The sequence below is a fragment of the Schistocerca piceifrons genome, chromosome 8 (genome assembly GCF_021461385.2).
Source record: "Schistocerca piceifrons isolate TAMUIC-IGC-003096 chromosome 8, iqSchPice1.1, whole genome shotgun sequence".
Classification (NCBI taxonomy): Eukaryota; Metazoa; Arthropoda; class Insecta; order Orthoptera; family Acrididae; genus Schistocerca; species Schistocerca piceifrons.
This window is the reverse complement of record NC_060145.1, coordinates 298,602,621-298,628,101: the sequence shown is the minus strand read 5'-3', so window position 1 is coordinate 298,628,101 and position 25,481 is coordinate 298,602,621. Positions and strand designations below refer to the sequence as shown.

Sequence of the window (25,481 nt, the reverse complement as noted above, 5' to 3'; positions counted from 1 at the left end):
TCAGAACCTTTAAAGAATCGAAATTCCATGTGTAAAACAGCCTCAATGGCCTTCCTGAGTACCATCTGGGAAATTTGCACTCCGTTTTAAGAAATAGCTATTTTTTGACGCATCTCAAGGTTTATGACGTCATATCTCCTGAACCATGTATAGTACGATGTTATAGTTCAGCAGGTACATTCAGTGATAATGTGGATAATGTCTGCAAAATGTGCTGCGGATGGAGTTACTAGCAAAGACGTCATAAATTAAAACGTCATGTCTGATGAAGGTTTACTGCATGAACAGTGATAATACAGTATAACTTGTAACACAAACTTGTAACTTTCACTAGATTTTGTTGAGTGTATCGTAAAGATTTGAAATTATCTGCAAATTTTGCTGGAAGTCGCGAAGTGCTCTCATTCTCAAATACAGCATGAATATAATCTGGGTAACTCGAGCACCGAGACATACGCACAATTCGTAATATAATGGTTGTCTTACTGCGTTGTTCATCTATAACAAGACTATCTCTCCTAATGAGTAGATTATGGGAGTATTTTAAATTTGGTGAGCAGCTGAATGAATATTTGAAATCAATTTGTTACCGCTGGAAGCCATTAGATAGGCAGCCTGTAACTAAAACCGCGAAACAGATTAGTCATTACGTAATATGGATGGTTTGTCCAATAACAGTAGGTATATGTTACCACGTATACGCCGTGTTACCAACTTATCAAAGAAACTTATGAGGAAACAGGGTGGAGTTGAAGCCGTAATTACGGTTGGAATGAAAATGAAGTTGAAATCGTCATGGTATGTAATGAAGCCAGTGGATAGAGTTGGTTCAAATGGCTCTGAGCACTATGGGACTTAACTTCTGAGGGATTAGCCGAGCGGTCTAAAGCGCTGCAGCCATGGTCTGTGTGGCTGGTCCCGGCGGAGCTTCGAGTCCTCCCTTGGGCATGGGTGTGTGTGTTCGTCCTTAGGATACTTTAGGTTAAGTAGTGTGTAAGCTTAGGGACTGATGACCTTAGCAGTTAAGTGGTGGTGGTGGTGGTGGTTAGTGTTTAACGTCCCGTCGACAACGAGGTCATTAGAGACGGAGCGCAAGCTCGGGTTAGGGAAGGATTGGGAAGGAAATCGGCCGTGCCCTTTCAAAGGAACCATCCCGGCATTTGCCTGAAACGATTTAGGGAAATCACGGAAAACCTAAATCAGGATGGCTGGAGACGGGATTTAACCGTCGGCCTCCCGAATGCGAGTCCAGTGTGCTAAGCAGTTAAGTCCCATAAGATTTCACACACATTTGAACATTTTGAACTTAACTTCTCAGGTCATCAGTCCCCTAGAACTAACAACTACTTAAACCTAACGCGCCTAAGGACATCACACACATCCATGCCCGAGGCAGGATTCGAACCTGCTACCATAGCGGTCTCGCGGTTCCAGACTGTAGCACCTAGAACCGCTCGGCCAGGATAGAGTTGGATCAAAGAAATTCGTTCCTGAAATCCAAGTGATAAGAAAAGACCGAGAATTCGACCTAATAGAAGTATGGTAAATCATATTACAAAAAAATAAGGGACGACTCGTATGACTATAATGCGTGGCGAAGGAGCAGTCGATATCTCATGACTGACGGAGACGCCGCTAGGTGACAACTTGGGCACAAATCATTCGTGGATCCGTTTCCAACAGGATAACAACTCTTGACAAGTTGTGAGGAATATTTATGACGATGTGATTGGCACCACATCATCTCTTCTGTTTTGTTCAGCTGAGACGAAGTGTTATAATTGGTCTGGGATTCCGTCATTGATGAGCCGTGACAGTTAACAAGTAACCAGCACATCTCATCTTTGTATCTACTGCCTGGAGTTTTCCTAGGCTGTGTAAGTGGAAACAGCGACATCTAACGTGTTTATCGTAGTGATTGACAAATGCCATTAATACCGGTTTTAGGTAGGTAATGTGGTTTCAATGGGTTGTCGATATTGCATTTTTATAGGCAGGGGTCTCCAGTGATGAATATATGCATAGATGATCTAAAACATTATGAGCACCTGCTTAATAGCTTGTGAGACAGTCTTTGGAACGAAATGCATCGTTGTTTCTGCGTATAAGGGATGAGACACTTTATTGGTAGGTTTGTGGAGGTATGTGGCGTTAGATGTCTACGCACAGGTCATGTAATTTGCGTAAATAACGGGCTGTTGATTTTCGTACGAGCTGATGGTTACCGTTAGAGGTCTAGATGGGTTCCATGGCGCTAAGGCTAGGCGAGTTTGGTCGTCGAGTCATCAACGTGAGTTCATTACAATGCTCTTGAAACCACTGTAGCACGGTTCTGGCTGCGAGACAAGAACAATTATACTGCCCCTTCGGCGACGTCAAGTATGAAGGGATGTAGGTGGTTTTCAGCTACAAGCGTGTCTTCGATTACTATCACAGGTCCCACCCAAGAGCAGGAGAATGTCTCCCATACTATAATACTGCCCCCTGCAGCCTGCGTATGTGGAGCGCTGCACATCTCGACCCGCCGTTCATTTCGATGGGGGCGTTTGTGGAGACGACCATCACCCTAGTGTAGCAAATAGGTGATTCACCCGAAAAGCCGACACGTTTGGCTTCATCGGCGGTCGAATCCGATGGCCCCGTGCTCACTGCAATAGTAATTGACGATATCGTTGGGTCGACTTGAAAACGTAGGTCTCCTGCGGAGCTCCATGTACAACAATTACAACGAACGGTGTGCTCCGAAACACTCGTGCGTGCACCACCATTGTGTTATTTCGGCAGACATGCCACAGATCACCATCTATCCTACTTAACAGAGCAGACAAGCCTGCGAACCCGACATTATGTGAAAATTCGTGGACTTCCAACCATTTAGCACCTGTTCTTCTACTTTTCTCACAACAGTACCACTTGAACATTCGACCAGCTTCACCGTTTTTGAGATTCTCGTTCACAGGCTCTGCGTAACAATATTGTGCCCTTTGTCAAAATCGCTCATCTCAATCGATTTTCCCATTTGCGGTCCATATCTTCGCTAGGGTGACCCCCCCTCCGTCTCTGCTCCGCTTTCGTCACTGCGTCACATGCTCGCAACGCCAGCAAGCGGCGTCCAACTTCGCGGTGGGGTGTGTGTGTGTGTTCGTTTTTGTGTGTGACGCTGAGTACTGACCTGGGGCACCTGGGAAGCCGGGTTGAGCGCAGGCGCCGCCCGACGCACCGCCGCAGCCGGAGGCTGGCCGCGACCCCGGCAGCAGCAGCGAGGACTCGCCGTACTGGCCCGTGGTGCCTGCCGGCCCTGGCCGCGAGCACGCCGAGCCCGGCCCACATCCTGGTCCTGCAGAGGAAAGGTGCGCCGTCAGTAAGCAGTCTGTGGCGATCTCCTTATTACACTACTGGCCATTAAAATTGCTACACCAAGAAGAAATGCAGATGAAAAACGGGTATTCATTGGGCAAATATATTATACTAGAATTGACATGTGATTACATTTTCACGCAATTTGGGTACATAGATCCACAGAAATCAGTACACATAACAATCACCTCTGGCCGTAATAACGGCCTTGATACGCCCGGGCATTGATTCAAACAGAGCTGGGAAGCCGTGTATACGTACAGCTGCCCATGCACCTTCAACACGATACCACAGTTCATCAAGAGTAGTCACTGGCGTATTGTGACGAGACAGTTGCTCGGCCACCATTGACCAGACGTATTCAATTGGTGAGAGGTCTGGAGAATGTGCTGGCCAAGGCAGCAGTCGAGCATTTTCTGTATCCAGAAAGGCCCGTACAGGACCTGCAACATGCGGTCGTGCAATATCCTGCTGAAATGTAGGGTTTTGCTGGGATCGAATGACGGGTAGAGCCACGGGTCGTAACACATCTGAAATGTAGCGTTCACTGTACAAAGTTCCGACAACGCGAACAAGAGCTGACTGAGACGTGTAACCAATGGCACCCCATACCATCACGCCGGGTGATACGCCAGTATGGCGATGACGAATACACGCTTCCATTGTGCGTTCACCGCGATGTCGCCAAACACGGATGCGACCATCATGATGCTGTAAACAGAACCTGGAGTACAACATCGCAGGCGCTCCTGTCTGTGCTGCAGCGTCAAGGGTAACCGCAGCAATGGTCACCGAGCTGATAGTCCATGCTGCTGCAAACGTCGTCGAACTGTTCGTGAAGATGGTTGTTATCTTGCAAACGTCCCTATCTGTTAACTCAGGGATCGATACGTGGCTGCACGATCCGTTACCCTCCTAAACCCACCAATTCCGTATTCTGCTAACAGTCATAGGATCCCGACCAATGCGAGCAGAAATGTCGCGATACGATAAACCGCAATTGCGATAGGCTACAATCCGACCTTTGTCAAAATCGGAAACGTGATGGTACGCATTTCTCCTCCTTACACGAGGCATCACAACAACGTTTGACCAGGCAACGCCGGTCAACTGCTGTTTGTGTATGAGAAATCGGCTGGAAACTTTCCTCATGTCGGCACGTTGTAGGTGTCGCCACCGGCGCCAACCTTGTGTGAATGCTCTGAAAAGCTAATCATTTGCGTATCACAGCATCTTCTTCCTGTCGGTTAAATTTCGTGTCTGTAGCACGTCATCTTCGTGGTGTAGCAATTTTAATGGCCAGTAGTGTACAAGAAGTCACACTCATTCAGATTGGGCCGCGGAATAAGAAATTTCTAAATAACTTTCGATCGATTTTTGCGTCCAACCTACTCACAACTCAATTTTAAAATATTGTTAATTCTGTCGTGATTTTGTTGACAACACAACCGAAAACATACCATCACACGAAATGATACAATCTCAGACACTTTGCAGTTCTCATACTCAAATCTGTACGAGAGAAGCTGATATTGTGACGTTTCATTTGTATTCGTACCTGCTGCACCTGGGTTTCAGGCTGGGTCCCCCATTTACGGTCGATACTGAGTTGCCATGCCAGAACATGGAGAGCCTCGGCAATTCTGTTCGAGCGTAAGGGGGAATTTAGAGTAGACTGGTGCTGCAGTGGGAATTTGGATCGAGGAGGGAGGCGTGCCAGGGTAATCCGTGCAGCTGTGTGAACAGCTGTGTTAAAGTGACTTAATGGCTAACGCACCTTCCTAGTAGGCACGAGATCGGGGTTCGATTCCCCGCTTTGGTACAAATTTGCACTCGCCGCTTCAATCTATATACAAAATGTATCATATCATTACATGCCATCGATGAGACGTATATTGTTAGGATTATAATAAAAACATGTATCTAAATTTAATGCTGAATTAATATACCCTGGATCCTTAATTGAAGAAAATAATCTGACTCAGAATTTGTAAAACTACCCATTTATTCATTCCAGGAGAGACAGATACATTCAGAACTTTTGAAGCTCATCATTTCCAGTTTTCATACAAATTCTAATCCAGGAACGTAATGGAACGAAAATTACCAACAAAAATCTGAACTGAACCGATTCAGCTGATCCCGCCAGTCCCAGCCGCTTTCCCCTTTATAACCTTTTACAATCAAAATGGCGTATTATTGTCCATTAAATCTTAGACAATTTAAATTAAAATAATGACAATGACGACATGTTATCAACATTTCCCTTTTCTGATGAAATCTCAAGCCTTCCACACTTACATCTCATTTCTCTCCATTTTTCTTCCTCGCTAAGGACTTCATTCAACACTCGCCCACGAATATTTGAACATTTAATTAGTGTGATCATCTCTCAGTAAATACGACTTTTACGAAACTGGTGCCTTTTTTATGAAAAGCGCGTGAAGTAAGTGACGTTAACAGTATGTTGCTCTACGCATACTCATCATTGATGGACATTATTATTCAATCGTGAGTATAAATGAATGAAAAAAATATAGATAAATAATCTAAACTGAAAAATACCAATCCAAAACTAAAAGCCCATAGAGCCATTACAAGCTAAATTACGAACATGATGTACGTATTCTGTTCTTTATTTGTTGTGTGTATCATATTCTCCAGTACTGCGCAACACTGGCAGTTACATTAGAAGTGTGTTAAGTATCTAGCCTGCTTCCTCTTTTTTAGTCTCTTCCCTTGCCCCTCCTACCTTCTCCAATCATCCTTTTAGAGTAAAAAGTGGCAACTACTTATATTATGTAATAGGAATCTGTTGTCCTTAAACTAAATATAACTGCACATATTTACGTTTTCACAAGTGATTGATGAATGGTCTATGGCTTAATATATTTTCATTATTTATATGTATTACATTTTCCTCTTGCCGCTATTTAACAAAAAGGATCTTGTCTCCCATTCGTAAACCTCTGTCATTAATAAAATTCAGACGCCACATATCCTTCTGCTACGAACGCTATTGAAGACCTAACTGCCAAAGACGTGCTTTACTTGTGATTTGATTGTAGAACTGTCTTCGATCGTATGTGTAAAATCGTTGACATGAAACGGTTTGGTATCGCATGGTTTCACAGACTTTCATAATATGTTAACGAAATGTTTCTCATGTAGAAATTTCCAATGCATAAACCAATTGTTTAGATGCTCCTACCCGCCAAAGGACAGATCGAGGAAACGTGCGTTCTCGCTTCCCACGCCCGGGTTCCCGGGTTCGATTCCCGGCGGGGTCAGGGATTTTCTCTGCCTCGTGATGGCTGGGTGTTGTGTGCTGTCCTTAGGTTAGTTAGGTTTAAGTAGTTCTAAGTTCTAGGGGACTTATGACCACAGCAGTTGAGTCCCATAGTGCTCAGAGCCATTTGAACCATTTTTTTTTTGAGGAAACGTGCAGGCTATAGAACTGTCCCTACCCCACCCGTCCATTTATCATGGTAGCAATCATCCGCCTCGAACAATGTGATTGAAATGTACTGGAGTCTTATTGTGGAGAAACCTCATGCTTCCTACTGTCTGTAGAAATAATTCAGCAGCATGTCTGGAAGGATGTTACGAATAAAGGTCTTCTAATAGGGCCTGTAATATGTGCTGCTAGAGAAAACGACACCTACAGTTTGAGCCCACACATTACTGTCAAATTGTCGCTATTGTCTAGCGTGAATTTTATCACGTGGAATACTTCCATTCATATGTTATGGTTATTAAAATATTCTATTTCAGTTTTCATTATTGGTTACGAGCTTCATTTGATTTACCCGAATTTGCCTTTTAACCGCAAAGTTGTTGAGCGTAAACTGTCAGTACCGAGTGAGGGAATCGACTGTGGCCCCTTTGCAAGATCCATCCAAGTATTTGCCTCTAGAGGTTTCACGAAACCATAGAAAACATAAATGTGGATGGCCGGATGGGGATTTGGTTCATTCTCCTCCCGAATGAGAGTCAGTATCGAAACCTCCATCTCACTCGGTACAGAGTTTCTGTTCCTACCGAGCATTGAAGTCTCCCAGTCGAACAGGGTTGGGTAACGTACATCCACATTATTAAGTCAGCCTACAATGCTCATCATATTGTAGCGCCTTCTAGGACGTTCAGATGTGCTAGGGTTGCATAAGGGTAACAGTGCTCACCAGCTATGGATCCAGAATTAGAGGAGGCGGTGGCGCCACTGAAGGCCCCCTGTTGCCACCAGAAGCGACCATTGTTACTGCTGAGGCCGAAGTCAGAGGGCAGCAAGTTCTGCTGGAGCTCGTCCTCGCTAGGAGGCTGCACGGGGGCAGGGCTGGAGGGCAGCGGCGCGGGCGTGGTGCTGCTGACCGGCTTCTTGTGCGACTTGCGAGGCGGCCCGTAGCCTTGCCCCGACACCGCGGCCGCCGCTAGGGCCACTGCCACCAGCAAGGGTAGCAGAGCGCGCATCCTGCCAAACACATACAACGCTGTAGAACACGAAACACTACTCGCCTACATTAACGTACTTGAATGCTTAATGAAATTAACATTTTAAACTGGCTTTCTATATGGGACATTTAGAACACACGCAACTGAAGTATAATCCTGAAGTGAAGTCCTGAAAACAGTCTCACCCACCACAACAAATATATAATATAAAACGCTTATTTTCGGAAAAAAGGTATTGCATTTTGTACGCACTTTTTTAGTCTTAAGACTTAAGAAGTAATTTTCACTCTGCAATGTAGTGTACTTTGTTCTGAAACTTTCTGGACGGCTGAAGCTGTGTGCCTACCGGAGACTGTAACTCTGAACTTGCCTTTCATGGAGAATGTTTTTACTAACCAAAATCTCAAAGTGAAAATCACGTACCGCTCTCACAGCTTCAGTTCTACCGGTACCTTTCTCTTACTTTTCAAACTTCACAGAAACTCTTCTATATCCCCAGCTGAGCAAGCACCTCTGAAAGAACGGATATCACTGAGAAATGGCTTAGCCAACCCCTAGTGGTTGTTTCCGGAATGAGTTTTTCTCTCTCTGTTGTTCAACTGTAATATACGAGGGCTATTCGTTTATTAAGGTCCGATCGATCACGAAATGAAAACCGCAGTGGAAATCGGATGAAGGTTTGCACAGATGTATTGGGCAGTGTGTCTTGTATGCTCGTCGACAGCATCACATCGGTCTTTTCATTTCTGAGTCCACAGTGAGCCATTAAAGATGCCTAGAAAATAATGTCTCCTGCCAAGTATTAGTGTCTGTCGAGAAGTTTCCCTGATTTCATGCAGCCCCCATAACATAACTGTAATGCATTCCTTTCTTCATCACAATTCTGGGCCACACACATCTTCTCTCTTTGCCTTTAAAGAAGACGAAAACATAAAGGAGATGCAAAAGGTTTATCACAGCGGGCAACAAAGATGCTCCTCCAGAGTTGTCGAGGGAAAGTGTTTGATCCCCGTCATAAAGCTCGGAGTTGGCTTGCTGTGTTCACATGAACCGCTGGCTATTAAGACAACATTCTGGTACAGACAAAGAGCTGTAAATCAGCGTAGAGAATTGGCGGAATTCACAGGCGGCAACCTTCTATGACGATGGTATTGGAAAGTCTATACAACACCTGGACAGTTGTCTAAGTCGGAGCGGCGAGTATCTAGAAAAGCATTTGGAAGGTAACTGTTGCGAATAAACATTTTTCATTTTCATTGTCGTTTCCATTTCGCGACCGATCGGACCTAAAAAAACGAATAGCTCTGGTGCTAACTTGTTGTTTTTTCATAGTGATTACATGAAACAACTTGAATAATTTTTTGGAAATATTGTAGTTTTAGTGCATCCCTGTTGTTTTCCACTTGTACTACTTCTTTCTATGCCAAGTCAAGCATTTCTGAAGTAATCGTTGTTTTCATTGTGAGAATATCAGAAAAGTGCATGTCTGTGTATGATGAAGTAGTATATAACGAAACATGCAGGCCTGTCACCACGACAGAATCACCGACAACTGTAGCAGAAAGAGAACAATCCCAAGAATGACCGCGGAAACTTCGACATATACGCACGTCCGAAAGCAATTTAACAAGAAACTTCACATGACTAACTGTAGAGAAAATACATCTATTCCACCCAACGAAAACAACTACGCAAACAACCAGTTGTTGCCAAGCAAATAAAACAAAACCACTGATGTTAATGCATAACTGAAATATCCCAACCCCAAAGTGGAAAACAATGAACATGTCTTCTGGTAAGAGCGACATCCTTATACTATTTTACTACTAAACAAACATGGGTGTAAATAGTGAGCTTCAAAGCAAAAGCCCCAATAATCAATTCCTTCTTCAGGTAAGCATTTTTTCATGCACTAATGTCTCCCGTGTTTTGATTGCATGAAGCACTCCGTGCTTTCTTCGCCCGATGTATGGTCTGAACTCCATTAGCACTGAGTAATCGTCTGTGTGTGCTATTTTCGATATCACAAACATGTCTTCATGAAATTGTGACGAACTAACTAACACATAAGGTTACTGACCCGAAGTTTTGATTACCTGATACTGTTCTGAAGTAATCTGTAACCTCAGACTGTTGTTTGGGCTTGCGAGGAAAAGGAATCCAGCAATAACTTCTGCATTCCATATTACAAACGAATAGACAAGCTTTAAAGGCAGCATTTCGATGACTGATCTGAAGTGTAATGCCAGTGAACTAAATAAAATATTTCGTGCCTATTCCAAGTAGAAGTCTCAGATCGAAGTTACATTTCAGAATGGAGAGACCAGAAGTTCGAGTGATAATTCTAACCACTGATAAGTCTTTGCCGATTGATTCTTATCTCGTAGCGAAAGAGCTATTCTCGTTTTGCTATGTCATAAAACGACCCATACAATTTCAGCAACACGTTTATTTGTGCTCTTATGTTTCTTGTATCTAGAAAATAGTTGTATGACACGTTACGTTACAGAAATCCATTCGGTGCATCTGCAATAATGAAAGCTGTACTGTGGATTCTCTGACGTAAAGAAAAAAATGGGAAAGGCGATACCAGTAGATAATGGGTGGCATTACAGTTGTTTATTCTCTCAATAGTTGTTTAAAGCAATAAAAATTTACATTCGACTCTTTGGAAAATCGTTTTGGACTTCATGTCATCGTTCAGTAACTGAAGTATAGTGGTAATACGAGATGACTTCGGAATGAAGTCAGGCAAAAACGTCATAACTGAACAACCGTGTTTAGCACCAGCTGCACACAGCGGATACGTTTTCAAAAATGTCACTTTCTGATTACAGAAAAATGTCTATAGACTGAAATTTTTCATTTTGAAGCGGAGCGTGCGCTTATATGACTCTTCCTGTGTTAAACCTGTGTGCCAGACCGACACTCGAATTCGGGACCTTTGCTTTTTACAGGCAGATACTCTACCGACTGAGCTAGCCAAGCACAACTCAGATCTCGTCCTCACAGCTTTACTACCGCCAGTACCTCAGTAAGGTATGAGCTGAGGTACTGGCATATGCAAAGCTGTGAGGAGGGATTGTGATTGAGTAGCTTTGTCCTCAGAGCACTTGCCCGCGAACGACAAAGGCCGTGAGTTCGAGTCTCGTTACAGCACAGTTTTAATCTACCGGGAAGTTTCAACGCCTGTAGCTTCAAAAAAATCGAAAAGAGGCCTTGGTCCAAAACCCAGTCTAGCAATCCGCGTATTATTTAGATAATTCGTTAAGTCGTTGACAAATAGAAGCTGATTTCTCATCATAATGAGATCGATCATTCAGCTATTGCAAAACTCGAACACGGAATCGCCGAAGAGAAATGAGTCGTCGAAATTGACGGTGTTAGTCAAATCCATCGACCTGAAGATTCTATTAGTTTCCCATTAGCCTGCATCTTCATCACATTAGCGTTGTGTAAATATAGCACGTTTTTTCAAGTGGGTACTGTTTCTACCACAGGTGAACACAAACGAACTCTTTCACCTACCAGGACAGCGACACATTGACAACATTCTTAAACAGTGTTGGATGTTTTGCTGTATCGGGGTGATGCTTGTCCTCCCAATGCACAATAGCTTCGGGAGCATCAAGAAGACATTATGTAGAGCTCTGTAAGAGCTGTTGGCCTAAGAATGTCGATTTTAGTCTGTTGTTTCAAGTAGTTTATTATATTTAGTAGTACTGAAAAGCGTTGTCTCTAAGTAACAGTTAGAGTGAAATACTGAAAGCCTTGTAGATATTTATGTATGACGTTCGGGAAAAATTATCTAATAGATATAGAATTAGGCTTACAAATTTTGTATTATTGCATTCTTAATACGATAAAAAGTTCATGTTACCAAAATTTATCGTAACAGAGTACATGTAACTTGCCCATAGACAAAGAGGAGATGTAAGTTTTCCTAACACCTGAGGTAATGCAGAATTAGTGTGTTGCGAGTAGTTTCCACATATTCGTTGCAATACAAATGAATCAATCGCTGATACAACCAGCTTGATGAAGCGTAGCAACAAGTTTTAGAAACCAGAGACTGTAGAGATGCTAACAGCTGACTTCTGTCCTAGAAAGCAACGGTGCGAAACGGACAGGCAAGAGATTTACGGTCAGATTCCCGTACGTCGGGACAGTGGGTGATAGAAGCCAAGGTATAAGCGTATAGTAACTGTGTTGGGAACAGTGATGGCTCCCATCCGAATCTTCGTAAAGAAGTGACAGACTGTCATCCCAGCGTCATATTTCCGGTTTGCAATGACTGCACGTACTGTGAAGAATACGGCAGAGGTGGCCAGTGGTACAAGCAACTGAAGGCTAATACAGAAACTATAGCATTTCGGCCGTGTTTCTGAGTCATACGGGCTTGAACACTCTGATTCGAACGTAGCTTAACATTTTTAGTAATAGTCATTTGCAGATACAGTAAAATGTCGTATTGAGTCCAGTACAGTAAATTATCTGGCACTAAAGCGAACAATGTTGTTTGAAAATTAACTGCTTCATCGCAACTGAAAGACATCTTGCCGTTTTACTGTTATATGAAGCTAAAACTATGAGACAGATTAAACTATTTCCCAACTAACAGGACCTATTATGTAGTTATCTATACCACCCATTGGCCTAGAGTGCGAAGAGATGTAAACATAGATACCCAATACAAAATGTTGAGACAGAAAACCTCAAAATCCCCTGTTTTCATACAAGTCAGGTAGTTAACAGGGCTAGAATATTTGCACAAAATTCCACCATCATTTCTGACGAAAAGTATATATTGTTACCGTAATGTCATGGTGCAAAAAATCCATTGTTTCGGTTGCTCTTGCAGTCTGTCTTCGATAAGGTAACGATATCTACCGATCATCTACCGCCAGTAGATGCCAAAACGAATTGTATTAGATCTGCCTCTCAGGGTGGTACGCCGCGTTCCAATTCATAATTAATTTAATCTTTCATGGGATGTGTTTGGCATCCTTGTTCTCCAACATTAAATTGCTTTTTATCTCCAAAAACTGGTACGTGGAGTATTTTTTTGAGGAAAATTGTAAAATATTTTAGTTTTATAGGATATTACTGCTGACGGCGCGTGAATGTTATTAGCTTCACAAATATTATAGCATATTAATTTATACGCAAAACAACACATTTTCGTAGTTTCTCGTGCTCCGTAGCTTTCTTGTCGTGTAGCAAGCACAAGAAGACGCTAGTATGCAATTGCAAATTAAGTATTTCTCGTAAAGCTTAAGAATATTTACTTATGTGTACGTTTAATCCCCGTAATTCTTCCTTTTAACCAGAAATAACACTAAGGTACCATACTAATGTCAGAGGATGGTATAGTGTAGGACTACGTTCCGAAGCAAAGGTGTTCCGGAGTGTTATCGTCTCTGGCGCTAAACACAACCCAGTGAAATAATCGTAGATGAATGAATGTGAAACAGGAAAAAAGAAGACTACGTGATGGACGTAGCTAGCTGAGTGTATCCAATACGTTCCTATGATGAATAAGAAGAGACAGACCGCCTCAGACTGAAACTACGGGAAATGGTGACGTATCATACTGGAAACCAATGCCAGAGGACCATTTTGGAGTTGATGTACTGTTTGATACATCTGGTCAGGAGATCAAGCAACACAGAAAGCAACATACATCTGGAGTATTGCCGCTTCGTACAGTATAGTGTAAAGCAATTGACAGAAAGTATTGTGTTATCGCTAATACAAAAAGGGAAAAAAAGTGACATTTCTGTGCGATCGACTTGTCGCAATGATCCAACTCCTTAGCAGTTACACCTGTAAGATATCTATTAACTGGGATTGTCAGTCTTTCATATGCAAATCAATAACGGGTAAGTAAAAGACGAAACCGGTAACAGAGTGATGACAGCGATCAAGTCTCAGAAAATTTAGCACACATTCATGTAACTGATGTCTTCCGTTTAGACTTAAGTTCAGTCATTCATTCGTCTGCAACTTTTTTCGTAGTTGAGATTATCTTCGTCTTTCATCATTGCAGATTCACCATAACAATATGGCTATGCACACACACACATACACCCACCCACTCACCCACCCACCCACCCTCACCCACACACACACACACACACACACACACACACACACATACACGCGCGCACGCATACACACACGAAAGAAATTGTTTGTTTTCTGTGCGGCTGAAAATATTAAATATTGGTATTTCCAATTAATCCCCGTCGTGCAGAATTTTTCGTAGCTCTTTCGAACACTCGTGAAAAGCGTATCCAAAATCATAATGTTTCTCCTAGATTTTTTTCCGGAAAGCCTAAGTTGATTAGAAGCCATTACAGAACAGATATGAGAGAGGATGCTCAAAGTTACCGTTGCCAGTTGTGACTAACCATTTCGTGCTTCATCTACATCGACATGATTACTCTGCAATTCACAATTAAGTGCCTGGCAGAGGTTTATCGAACCACCTTTAAGCCACTTCTCCATCGTTCCACTCTCGTACAGCGCGCGGCAAAAACTAACACTTAAATCTTTCCGTGCCAGCTCTAATTTCTCTTATTTTATCATGATGATCATTTCTCCCTCTGTAGGTGGCCGCCAGCAAAATATTTTCACACTCTGAGGAGAAATTTGATGATTGAAATTTCATGAGAAGGTCTAGCCGCAGCGAAAAAAACCTTCGTTTTAATGAGTACCACTCAAATTCGTGTTTCGTATTTGTGGCACTCTCTATCTTATTTCGCGACAGTACAGTACGAGCTGCCCTTTTATGAACTTTTTCGATGCCCTCCGTCAATTCTATCTGATGTGGATCCCACACGCACAGCAATATTCCAGAGGAGGGAGGACAAGCGTAGTGTAAGCAGTCTGTTTAGTAGGCCTGTTACATTTTCCAAGTATTCTGGCAATAAATCGCAATCTTTAGTTAGCTTTGCCCAAAATGTTGTGTATGTGATCGTTCCAATTTAAGTTATTCGTAATTGTAACCCCTAAGTATTTAGCTGAGTGTACAGCCTTTAGATTTGTATGATTTATCCTGTAACTGAAATTTAGGGGATTCCTTTTAATGCTCATGTGGATGAATTCACTCTTTTAATTTTTTAGAGTCAGTTGCCACTTTTTGCACCATATAGATGTCTTTTCCGAATCATTTTGCAATTTATTATGATCATTTGATGACCTTACATGACGGTACCATCCGCAAAAAATCTAAAAGATTAGTCAGATTGTCTCCTAAATCGTTTTTGTAGATCAGGAACAAGAGAGGGCCTATAACATTTCCTTGGAGAACAACAGATACTACTTCTGTTTTACTCTGTTTCCGTCAGTCACTGCGAACTGTGACCTTTCTGGCAGAAAATTACGAATCCTGTCACATAACCGAGACGATAGTCCATAGGCATGCAATTTAATTAGAAGTCGCTTGTGAGGAACGGTGTCAATAGCATTCTGGAAATCTAAAAATATGGAGTCAGTATAACGTCCCCTGTCGATAGCACTCATTACTTCGTGAGAGTAACTGTTATGAAGTGGATCACGAAGCAGAAGATCACTCAGCGCATGGGAGTGGACGTCCCTGGGCACGTACCTGTGTCTCGCGCTGAGGAGCCGTCCGTTGGCACTGCTGGACGTATGTGTTGTCCGCTCCGGTGCGAGAGCGACTGAGGCGGCGCCGGCGGAGCCGTGCTTTTATACGGCGCGGCCCGCGGCCGGCCGTCCTTGGCGAAGATCCGCCTCGTCCGCAGCGCGTAGCGTCGCTCGCTCATCCGCGGCCCGCGGGAATCCTGCGGCCGCCCCCGTGCACGTTCCAGCTCCAGGACCAGGCCCGCTGCTGCTGCTGCTGTGTCTTACTCACGGCTGACCTCCTTCAGCTGGACTGTGGGCCATCCCGCTGTGTTGGAACTGCTTGACAATTGAGCAACGTAGTCCAGAACCACTTTGCAGGTGTGGTGTGTGTTGCAGATACACCATGTGGCAAGATCATAAGTTTTTAATTACCATCTCAATAAATCAAACTGCGACTATGTAACTTGCAAGTATCCTTCTCCACATATTCACCTTAGAATGTGGTACAGACACTACCGGGAAAAAGTTAATACATCTGGAAACAGGATGTCGATTTTGATTCCCAAATCACTGCTGGGCGTGTGTGTTGTCCACCATCTTGTTGAACAGTGAACGGCATGTTGTTCTCAATGGAGAGACGTCTACAGACGTTGAAGTTACCTCTGGCGAGCCACAGGGGAGTGTTATGGGACCGTTGCTTTTCACAATATGTATAAATAACCTAGTAGATAGTGTCGCAAGTTCCATGCGGCTTTTCGCGGATGATGCTGTAGTACACAGAGAAGTTGCAGCATTAGAAAAGTGTGGTGAAATGCAGGAAGATCTGCAGCGGATAGGCACTTGGTGCAGGGAGTGGCAACTGACCCTTAACATAGACAAATGTAACGCATTCCGAATACATAGAAAGAAGGATCCTTTATTGTATGATTATATGATAGCGGAACAAACACTGGTAGCAGTTACTTCTGTAAAATATCTGGGAGTATGCGTGCGGAACGATTTGAAGTGGAATGATCATATAAAATTAATTGTTGGTAAGGCGGGTGCCAGGTTGAGATTCATTGGGAGAGTCCTTAGAAAATGCAGTCCATCAACAAAGGAGGTGGCTTACAAAACACTCGTTCGACCTATACTTGAGTATTGCTCATCAGTGTGGGATCCGTACCAGGTCGGGTTGACGGAGGAGATAGAGAAGATCCAAAGAAGAGCGGCGCGTTTCGCCACATGGTTATTTGGTAAGCGTGATAGCGTTACGGAGATGTTTAGCAAACTCAAGTGGCAGACTCTGCAAGAGAGGCGCTCTGAATCGTGGTGTAGCTTGCTGTTCAGGTTTCGAGAGGGTGCGTTTCTGGATGAGGTATCGAATATATTGCTTCCCCCTACTTATACCTCCCGAGGAGATCACGAATGTAAAATTAGAGAGATTCGAGCTCGCACGGAGGCTTTCCGGAAGTCGTTCTTCCCGCGAACCACACGCGACTGGAACAGGAAAGGGAGGTAATGGCAGTGGCACGTAAAGTGCCCTCCGCCACACACCGTTGGGTGGCTTGCGGAGTATAAATGTAGATCTGATGACGGCATATTCCATCTGGATGTAGGTGTACTGGTAATGGATTAAACGTCGTCCACCAACGGATAGCGCAGTGATTTAGCTACCAGAGTGCCATCTGTGTCTATCCTTTAATAGGGAATGCTCACAGCCAGACGTCTCAGTGCAGTGCAAAAGTATGAAGCAAGCGGGCAACTTTGCTGCAGAGACACATTCGAACTTTCTACAGCCAACTGAGCGAGTTTGAAAGGGGTCAGATTGTGCCCTTCGGAGTGGCAGGGCCGGCCGGTGTGGCCGAGCGGTTCTAGGCGCTTCAGTCCGCAACCGCGCGACCTCTACGGTCACAGGTTCGAATCCTGCCTTGGGCATGGATGTGTGTGATGTCCTTAGGTTAGTTAGGTTTAAGTAGTTATAAGTCCTAGGGGACTGAGGACGTCAGATGTTAAGTCCCATAGTGCTCAGAGCCATTTGAACCTTTTTTTTTTTTTTTTTTTTTTTTTTTTGGTGTGGCAGGATGGTCCTTTCGGAGAACTGCCACACAAATTGGAGGTGTCGTGTTAGTTGTGTAACGATGCTGGTATCAGAGGTCATGCGAACATTCTCACACCCATAGACGTGGTTCTGGATGTCCACGCAAGACATACTCCCGCGAGGAGCGTCGTGTTGTACAGGCGGCAGTGGAAGATCGTACAGCTACCACAGCACAGGTTCTGGATGTCCACGCAGGACATACTCCCGCGAGGAGCGTCGTGTTGTACAGGCGGCAGTGGAAGATCGTACAGTTACCACAGCACAGGTCAGTACTAAATGCTGAAAACCGGTTATTAGCAGTGGGGATACAGGCACGCACACCTCTAGCCCATCTTCACTCACGCCACAGCATGGACGTCCACGGCTCGTCTGGTGCAGTCAGAGGGTCACTTAGAAGATGGAATGGCGCGCCAGGTCTTCAGAGATGAGAGCAGGTTCTATCTGCACACAAATGGTTTTCGTTTGGACATACGGAGTAGAATTGGTGAGCGCTGTCTCGTAGGGCACATTTATCCAACACACAGTAGCCCCATCCCAGGCTTTATGACCTGGGGTTCGATAAGCTACACCTCTCGTTCGCTTTTGGTGTTTCCGGAGGGAACAAAACTGGTTCAAATGGCTCTGAGCACTATGGGACTTAACATCGGAGATCATCAGTCCCCTAGAACTTATAACTACTTAAACCTAACTAACCTAAGGACATCACACACATCCATGCCAGAGGCAGGATTCGAACCTGCGACCGTAGCAGTCGCGCTGTTCCGGACTGAAGCGCCTAGAACCGCTCAGCCACCACGGCCGGCCCGGAGGGAACGCAAGCCAACGTTCGGTACGTGCAGGACGTTGTTAGACCCGTTCCTTTTCCTTTCTTGCTACAGGAAAGATGATGTCTTATTTCAACAGTATAACGCTCACCCATATACTGATCGTGAACAATGATTTTATCTTGGAACTCTTCCATTTGGTCCATGTTTGCATAGAGAAACAGTAATATCAGAAATTGAGTCAGCCTTCATGCAAAACACCTTGTTATGCGTTTATTTCTTTATTATCCCAAACGAGTTTCGGCGACAAATATCACCATCATCAGTTATTTGGCGGTTTCCACAACACTACCACAACCCCAAGTATATATTGCTGACATACGAAGTTCACGTTTTAGTATTTGTTTACTAACAGCCACTCACATGGTTGCAGATGACATGATATTCGCTAAGTAAAAAACGGTAACAAAAAAAAGAGCACAGAAAATATGCCGCAAACAGCGCCAATAATGGCTTAAAACATGCTGTAACATACAGTAAATAAGGTAGTATGAAAGTATCCATAGAAAACTATATTTCAAAAGACAAATAGTAAAAATGTAATAATGTTTTACTGTGTTTGTGTAATCATGCTATTTTCTGCATGTTTTAGATTAAAAAACCCCACTGATGATGGTGATATTTGTCACCGAAACTTGTTTAGCATAATAAGGAAATAAAAGAATAACAAGGTGTTTTGCATCAAGGCGAACTCAATTTCTGATATTACTGCCGGTGAAACACAACATGCTTTGCTAGACGTGCAGCAATTTCCCTGCTCAGCACTATCTCCCGACTAGTCTCCGATGGAACACGTGTGGGATATGATGGGTCGAGAAATGATAGGTACGACTAGTCAACTAACAACTCCTACAGAAACACGTGAACAGGTCGAGCAGACGTGGAATAACGTATCCCAGGACAGTATTCGCCATCTGAATGATCGACTTGATGCCAGAGTCAGCGCCGGCGTTGCCTCCCATGGAGGCTACACCATTTATTAATATGGATGTTTCAGCATGAGCCGATACCTGGTACCTCAAAACAGCTTGTTCTATTGATCTGGAAATGTAATCATTTCATAGACACCGGATGCACTGTTGATACAATAAATCTTAAGTGAATTAAAAGCTTGTAAAAGGGTGTACTCATTTTTTCCCACATTGTATTTCCCAACACGGGATGACTTGGAACAACCCTTAATTGTAGAAGTCTGCATTAGGCTGTTCAGGAAACGTGCTGATTCGCTCACCTCGTCATCATTCTGTGAATACGACGCCTCTTTGTTTATTAAAGGCCGACCGATCACGAAATGGAAATCTCAGAGAAAATCAAAAATGTTTTATTTGCAACAATTAGCTACACCTTCCAGCAACTTCTCTACATAATCGCCGTCCCGACTTAGAGATTTGTCGTATCGTCGTACTAATTTTCCAATACCCTCGTCATAGAAGACAGCCGCCCGTGCTTTCCGCCAATGCTGCAGGAACGTCTTAATTACCCCTGCAGTGTGCGGCCGAGAATTTTCAGGAGGCAGTGACGTTATGTGCCTGGAATCAGGCGAAATCTCTCAGGAAACACCCATACCTCTCGGTAGACCCTAATTTCTAGGTGTATTTATGTGCTCACAGTGCGCTCTGAAAGGAAAAGAGCGGCGTGATGGAATCGACGGCCGTACTAGAGGCACTGCCCAATACGTAAGTGCAAAGATTCATCGGGTTCTCACTGTGGTTTCCATTTCGCGACCGATCGGAACTTAATAAACGAATAGCCTCGTAGCTGCCAAACGGTAAAGTCTTCATCCGAGGAAAGAAGAAGAAGCCACTGGGTGCCATGTCAGGAGAATATGGAGTTGAGGCAAAATTTGACAGCCCAAAGAAGCAGCATGTGTCACTGGGTTCTGATCAGAATGAGCTGTGTCTCTGTCGTGGAGGAAGAACACACCGCTGGACAGCTTCTCGGGGCGCTCCGTCTTGACAGCCTTCCATATTTCAGTCGTATACTCCTAAGACGGTTTCCCCGTTGCGAGCATCATCTGTTAACAGATCAACATGGCACTCCCAAAAACCACACAGCATCATCTTGTCCAGTGATAGTTCTGTTTTCCAATTTTTGGCGGTGGTGATTCCAGAAGCTTCCACTACTTGCTTAGCTCATCTGCCTTTAGGTCACAGAAATACACGCGGCCCTCGTCCGTGGGGATTATGCAGTTACAATGTTACACCGGATGTTCAAATGGCTCTGAGCACTATGGGACTTAACATCTGTGGTCATCAGTCCCCTAGAACTTAGAACTACTTAAACCTAAGTAACCTAAGGACATCACACACATCCATGCCCGAGGCAGGATTCGAACCTGCGATCGTAGCAGTCGCGCGGCTCCGGACTGAGCGCCTAGAACCGCGAGACCACCGCCGCCGGCACACCGGATGTCTCTCCTGGGATCGTCAGACTAATTTTCTCTGGTATTTCAGCAGATGCTTGCAATTTCGTTTTTTTAATGTGTAGCTCGAATCAGCCCAAACAAATCCTGCTGCTTACGTCTTTCATACGACGCCCAGCTTCGACGGAAAGCGTCGGTTTGTTTTCCGTTACAAACAAAATGTTTTTTAAATAGGAATTTTGCAGGCCTATTCAGTAGAGCGCCGCCAGATTAGCCTAGTGCGGTATTCGTTTTACTGTTCAAATGCGTGTGAAATCTTATAGGACTTGACTGCTAAGGTCATCAGTCCCTAAGCTTACACGCTACTTAACCTAAATTATCCGAAGGACAAAGACACACACCCATGCCCGAGGGAGGACTCGAACCTCCGCCGGGATCAGCCGCACAGTCCACGACTGCAGCGTCTTAAACCCCTCGGCTAATCCCGCGCGGCTTCGTTTTACTGGTATTTGTTAAGTAGAACAGTAAAACACGAAGAATAATCAGTACCCCAGCAACGAATGAGCAGCGCTCTTGCATGGCGGTAGCATTCAGCGCTGACCAAGGCGGTGTCGTCGCTTCTGGAGTACTGGCTGTTCCTGCTTCTTTATTTTCCCTGTTATTATCCGTCGATAAGATGAATATCGCACCAGACAAACGTGGGACAGCTCTGTCGCATTGGCACGTAAAATTCCCCTTTAAAAATCATTTGCTTGTAACAGGAAACAAACTGTCGCTTTCCATAGGCACTGTCCGTCGCATTAAAGATTGGAGCAGTATTTGTTTCGGCTGACTGCAGCTACACGTTGCAAAAACGAAACTGCAAGTATCTGCAGTGGCGCCAGAGAGAATGTGCGTGACGAATCTTTGGAGAGACACCTGTATATGTTCGTATTTGCCATTGCGTCAGTGTGCGGGTGGATTAGTATGAAAACTGAAGCAAAAATCTTGAAACAGCCATGATCAGTTTGTGGACAATTTATTTAGATTACAGATTTCGGTAAACTATGTTGCCATCTTCGGATCTGTAAAGCATAGAGGTCTAAATTTTCACTAAACTGTACCTGGACATCGAACGACAGTTTTATGAAGTACCCGGATTTCATGGTAAACTTGAACCGTGCTGTGGCTCGCATTGGGGCTGTTTGTAGGTTTCCGCCCTCTGTTGGAGGCCAGACGGTATCATTTATCTGGCTTGGTTGTGATTGGTTGTCTTATTCACGTGTTGACTGGCGCCACTCTGTTTCGCAAGCGTTGCCTGTCCGCTAGTGGCAGCAGCGGCGGTTATCGACATGTAGTAACTGTTGCCCTATCTTTGGGGCGACGTCGTTGTTTTTCCGGGTCGTGTGAGAGTGGCAGTTCGGTTGGGGACTCAGGATGAGCCAGGTCCGTGCAGTGCGAGAACACGCCGGGACGGCTGGCGGCATGCATCGACTGCTGGATGGAATGGCTGTGGTCATGAGGGTGCACGACCTCGTAAACCGGATCCAGCAAGCTTTAAGACGAGTGCATTTCAATCCAAGTAGAGCGGAGTCAGTCACCTGTGTGCGCCTGTAGTACATATGTGATGTGAGAGATTATCATCGCGCCGTCATGTGCAGTTTGATGAATCTGTGTACCGCTTAGTACTTGAAGACCCTACTGTGTTAAAAGCACTTGGCTCAGTGATTAGTCGGTGCGGTTACTCAACTGTGAATTAATAAAGCAGTGAAGAGATTTGTTTCATTCTGCCATCCGTCATCTGAGTTGTCACAGGGTTTGTGTGCCTAATGAATTTGATGTAACTCACTTTTTTTTGGCTCTTCTTGCGATTGTTTCCGTAATGACATGTGGTTGCTGATTCTGGTTGGTTACATTTCGATTTTGCCTCGCACTCAAATCGAGTGGGGTTTTAGTTACTGTTAGTTTGTCTAGTGTTCTGTACTGTGACTTGTTTGTTCAGATTTTCGGGTTTGTGGAATCGGATGGAAATCTGGTAGTGGTTCTCTTCTCGTTCCGAGCGCTCTATACACAGTATTTTCTGGGGACGTAGTGCAGACCACCGGTTTCTGCTTTGGCGTATTGTTCCATCGTTGCATTTGGTTGATCGGACGTCAAGTAGCTTCAGCAGATTATCATTAGTCGTTCATTAGACTGCCACTAGTCTGAGTAACCATCTTGTGAAGTGAATGCAACTCTTGGCTGCCTATCTCATTGCTCGCGAAAACTTTGTTCCTGGACCCTCTCAGAGCTCGATTCCTGGAGCACCGTCTGGATCATTTGCTTGTTTTTTTTTTAATCAATTTTTGCTATTGTATTTGCTGTTTTACAGCAGGTTTCAAAATTTTTTTGTTTTATTGCCGTTCCTGGCGTGTAAGACCTTCAGCCGCGATTGTGATCATTTACTTTAAAATCCTATTTGGTATGTTTATTTTAGCAGTAAGCCTTAAAACCTTGTTTATTGCCGTTCCTGGCGTCTTATGCCTTCTGCGGTGTTTGTGGTGACTTGCCCTTAATATTTCAATACTTGTAGTTTGTAAGTTGCAGCGAGTTTTAAACAATTCTTAATTTATTGCTATTCCTGGCGTGTAAGGCCTTCTGTCCAGATCACAGTGGCTTGCTTTTAAAACATTATCTGTTGCATCTGAAATTAATCGTAATTTGCTAAATTGTAACTTACTGAAAACACTATTATTTACACTTGTTTATTACTTCATTAATAACGTGTAGTATTTTTTAAATTTATTGTTGAGTCTGGAATTACTGATTTAAAATAAATTGTGTGTAATTGTAAAAGGCAACCAGTAGTAACTGATTACGGCCTCGTCCACAATCGTAACCGAATACTGACTTCCCTTGACCAGCGGGTCTCAAAGCTATTTGTGGAATATAATATAAATGATTGCATATAGTGGTCGAGAATATAGCAGTTAATTTTCATCACGGCGGTTCCTATACTTCACAATACCGTCCATATTGTATATGTATCCTTGCTCCTATTCCTTAGGTGAGCTTCTGGAAACTACTAGTTAATATAAAATTCGCCTGTATATGATACAGCACTTACGCTTTAGTGTGTATTATGCTTTCGATTCTAATATCTTCCTTAAAATATTCTTTACCGTTTATTTGCTCTGATTGCACATAGACCTCGTTTACCAAGCTCGTACCTAAACATCGAGCCGTAGACTCAGGTGATAAAAGTGATGGGATAGCTCTTAATATCGTGTCGGACCTCCTTTTGCCCGGAATAGTGGAACAGCTTGATGTGACGTTGAGTCAACAAGCCGTTGAAAGTCCCCTGCAGAAACAATGAGCGTTATGCCTGTATGACCGTCCATAATTGTGAAAGTGCTGCCGGTGAAAGATTTTGTGCACATATTGACCTCTCGATCACATCCCATAAACGTTCCATGGGATTCAGGTCGGACGATCTGGGTGGACAAATCATTCGCTCAAATTGGCCTGAATGTTCTCAAACCAATCGCGAACAATTGTGAAACCATGACATTTTGCACTGTCATCAACAAAAATTCCATCGTTATTTGGGAACATAAAGTCCACGAATGGCTGCGAATGGTCTCCAAGTAACGAAAGATAACCATTTACAGTCAATGAACGGTTCAGTTTTCCCAGAGGACCTAGTCTATTGCACGTGAACACAACCCACACCATTATGCTTGCGTAGTCCCTTGTTGACAACTTGGTTTCGCGGCGCCTGCGCTACACTCGAACCCCACCATCAGCTCTTACCAACTGAAATCGGAACTCATCGACCAGATCACGCGTTCCAGTCGTCCAGGGTCCAACCGATATGGTCACGAGATCAGGAGAGGAAGTGTAGGGGATGTCGTGCTGTTACCAAAGGCCGTTGCGTCGGTCGTCTGCTGCCATAGCCCATTAATGCCAAATTTATCAACGCTGTTATGTTCATTGTACGTCTCACATTGACTTCTGAGGTTATTTCACGTAATGTTGCTTGTCTGTTAACACCGACAACGGCGCTGTTCTCTCTCGTTAGGTGAAGGTCGTCGGCCGCTGCCTTGCCCGTGGTGAGAAGTAATGCCTAAAATTTGGTATTATCGGTAAACTCGTGACATTATGGATCTCGGAATACTGAATTCCCTAACGATTTCCAAAATGGAATGTCCCATGCGTCTACCTCGAACTCAATTCCACGTTTAAAATCTGTTATTTGCCATCGTGCGGCCATAACCACGGCGAAAGTCATCTGAGTACAAATGACAGGCCCGCCATTGTGTGGCCCTTTTATACCGTATTTAAGCGATACTACTGCCATCTGTACACGTTTATTTCGTTATTCCATGACTTTTTTTTATCTCGGTGTATCTTATGAGCTCGGTATTGAACGATGTGTGTATCAGCTTGTATGGTTCCATTTGTAAAAGTAGTGATAAAATGATTTGTACGTGTATCAAAAAGTGGAACAGTTTTTTGTTTCCCTTTCGGCGTCTACATCCTAATAAATTCACCTTGACATAATTTCCGTTGTATCTCGATTTCATACTGCACTCTCGGTAGCAAGTAATGTAAATTACTCACATATGTTCGTTAGAAATACAGCAGTCGATTCTTTTTATGTTGCCTTTCCAAAAAAGTATATAAAAATAAGTGATTCATCTATATTGTATCCATTCCTTGTCTTTTAAACCTTAAGTGATTTTGAAACTTGTTGGTCGATATACGAGGGTTGTCCAGAAAGTAAGTTGATATCGGTCGCGAAATGGAAACCACTGGGAAAATCCGGTAGAGCTATGCACAGTTGTGTTGGGCAATGTCT

The 25,481-nt window shown here is 43.8% G+C and overlaps 1 protein-coding gene across 1 annotated transcript in view; it reads right to left on the bottom strand.

Annotated features, from left to right (window-relative positions):
* Positions 1-15,503, bottom strand: part of LOC124711804 (collagen alpha-1(III) chain-like) — a 62,764-nt gene extending 47,261 nt beyond the window's left edge. Inside the window, exons 1-3 of the mRNA XM_047242026.1 lie at positions 15,419-15,503; positions 7,539-7,825; positions 3,173-3,337 (exon numbers count right to left, since the gene is read on the bottom strand). Of these exons, the coding sequence (XP_047097982.1) occupies positions 3,173-3,337; positions 7,539-7,824 (451 nt within the window). The 5' untranslated portion in view covers position 7,825; positions 15,419-15,503. The remainder of the gene's footprint in view (positions 1-3,172; positions 3,338-7,538; positions 7,826-15,418) is intronic.
* Positions 15,504-25,481: the final 9,978 nt, after the last annotated feature.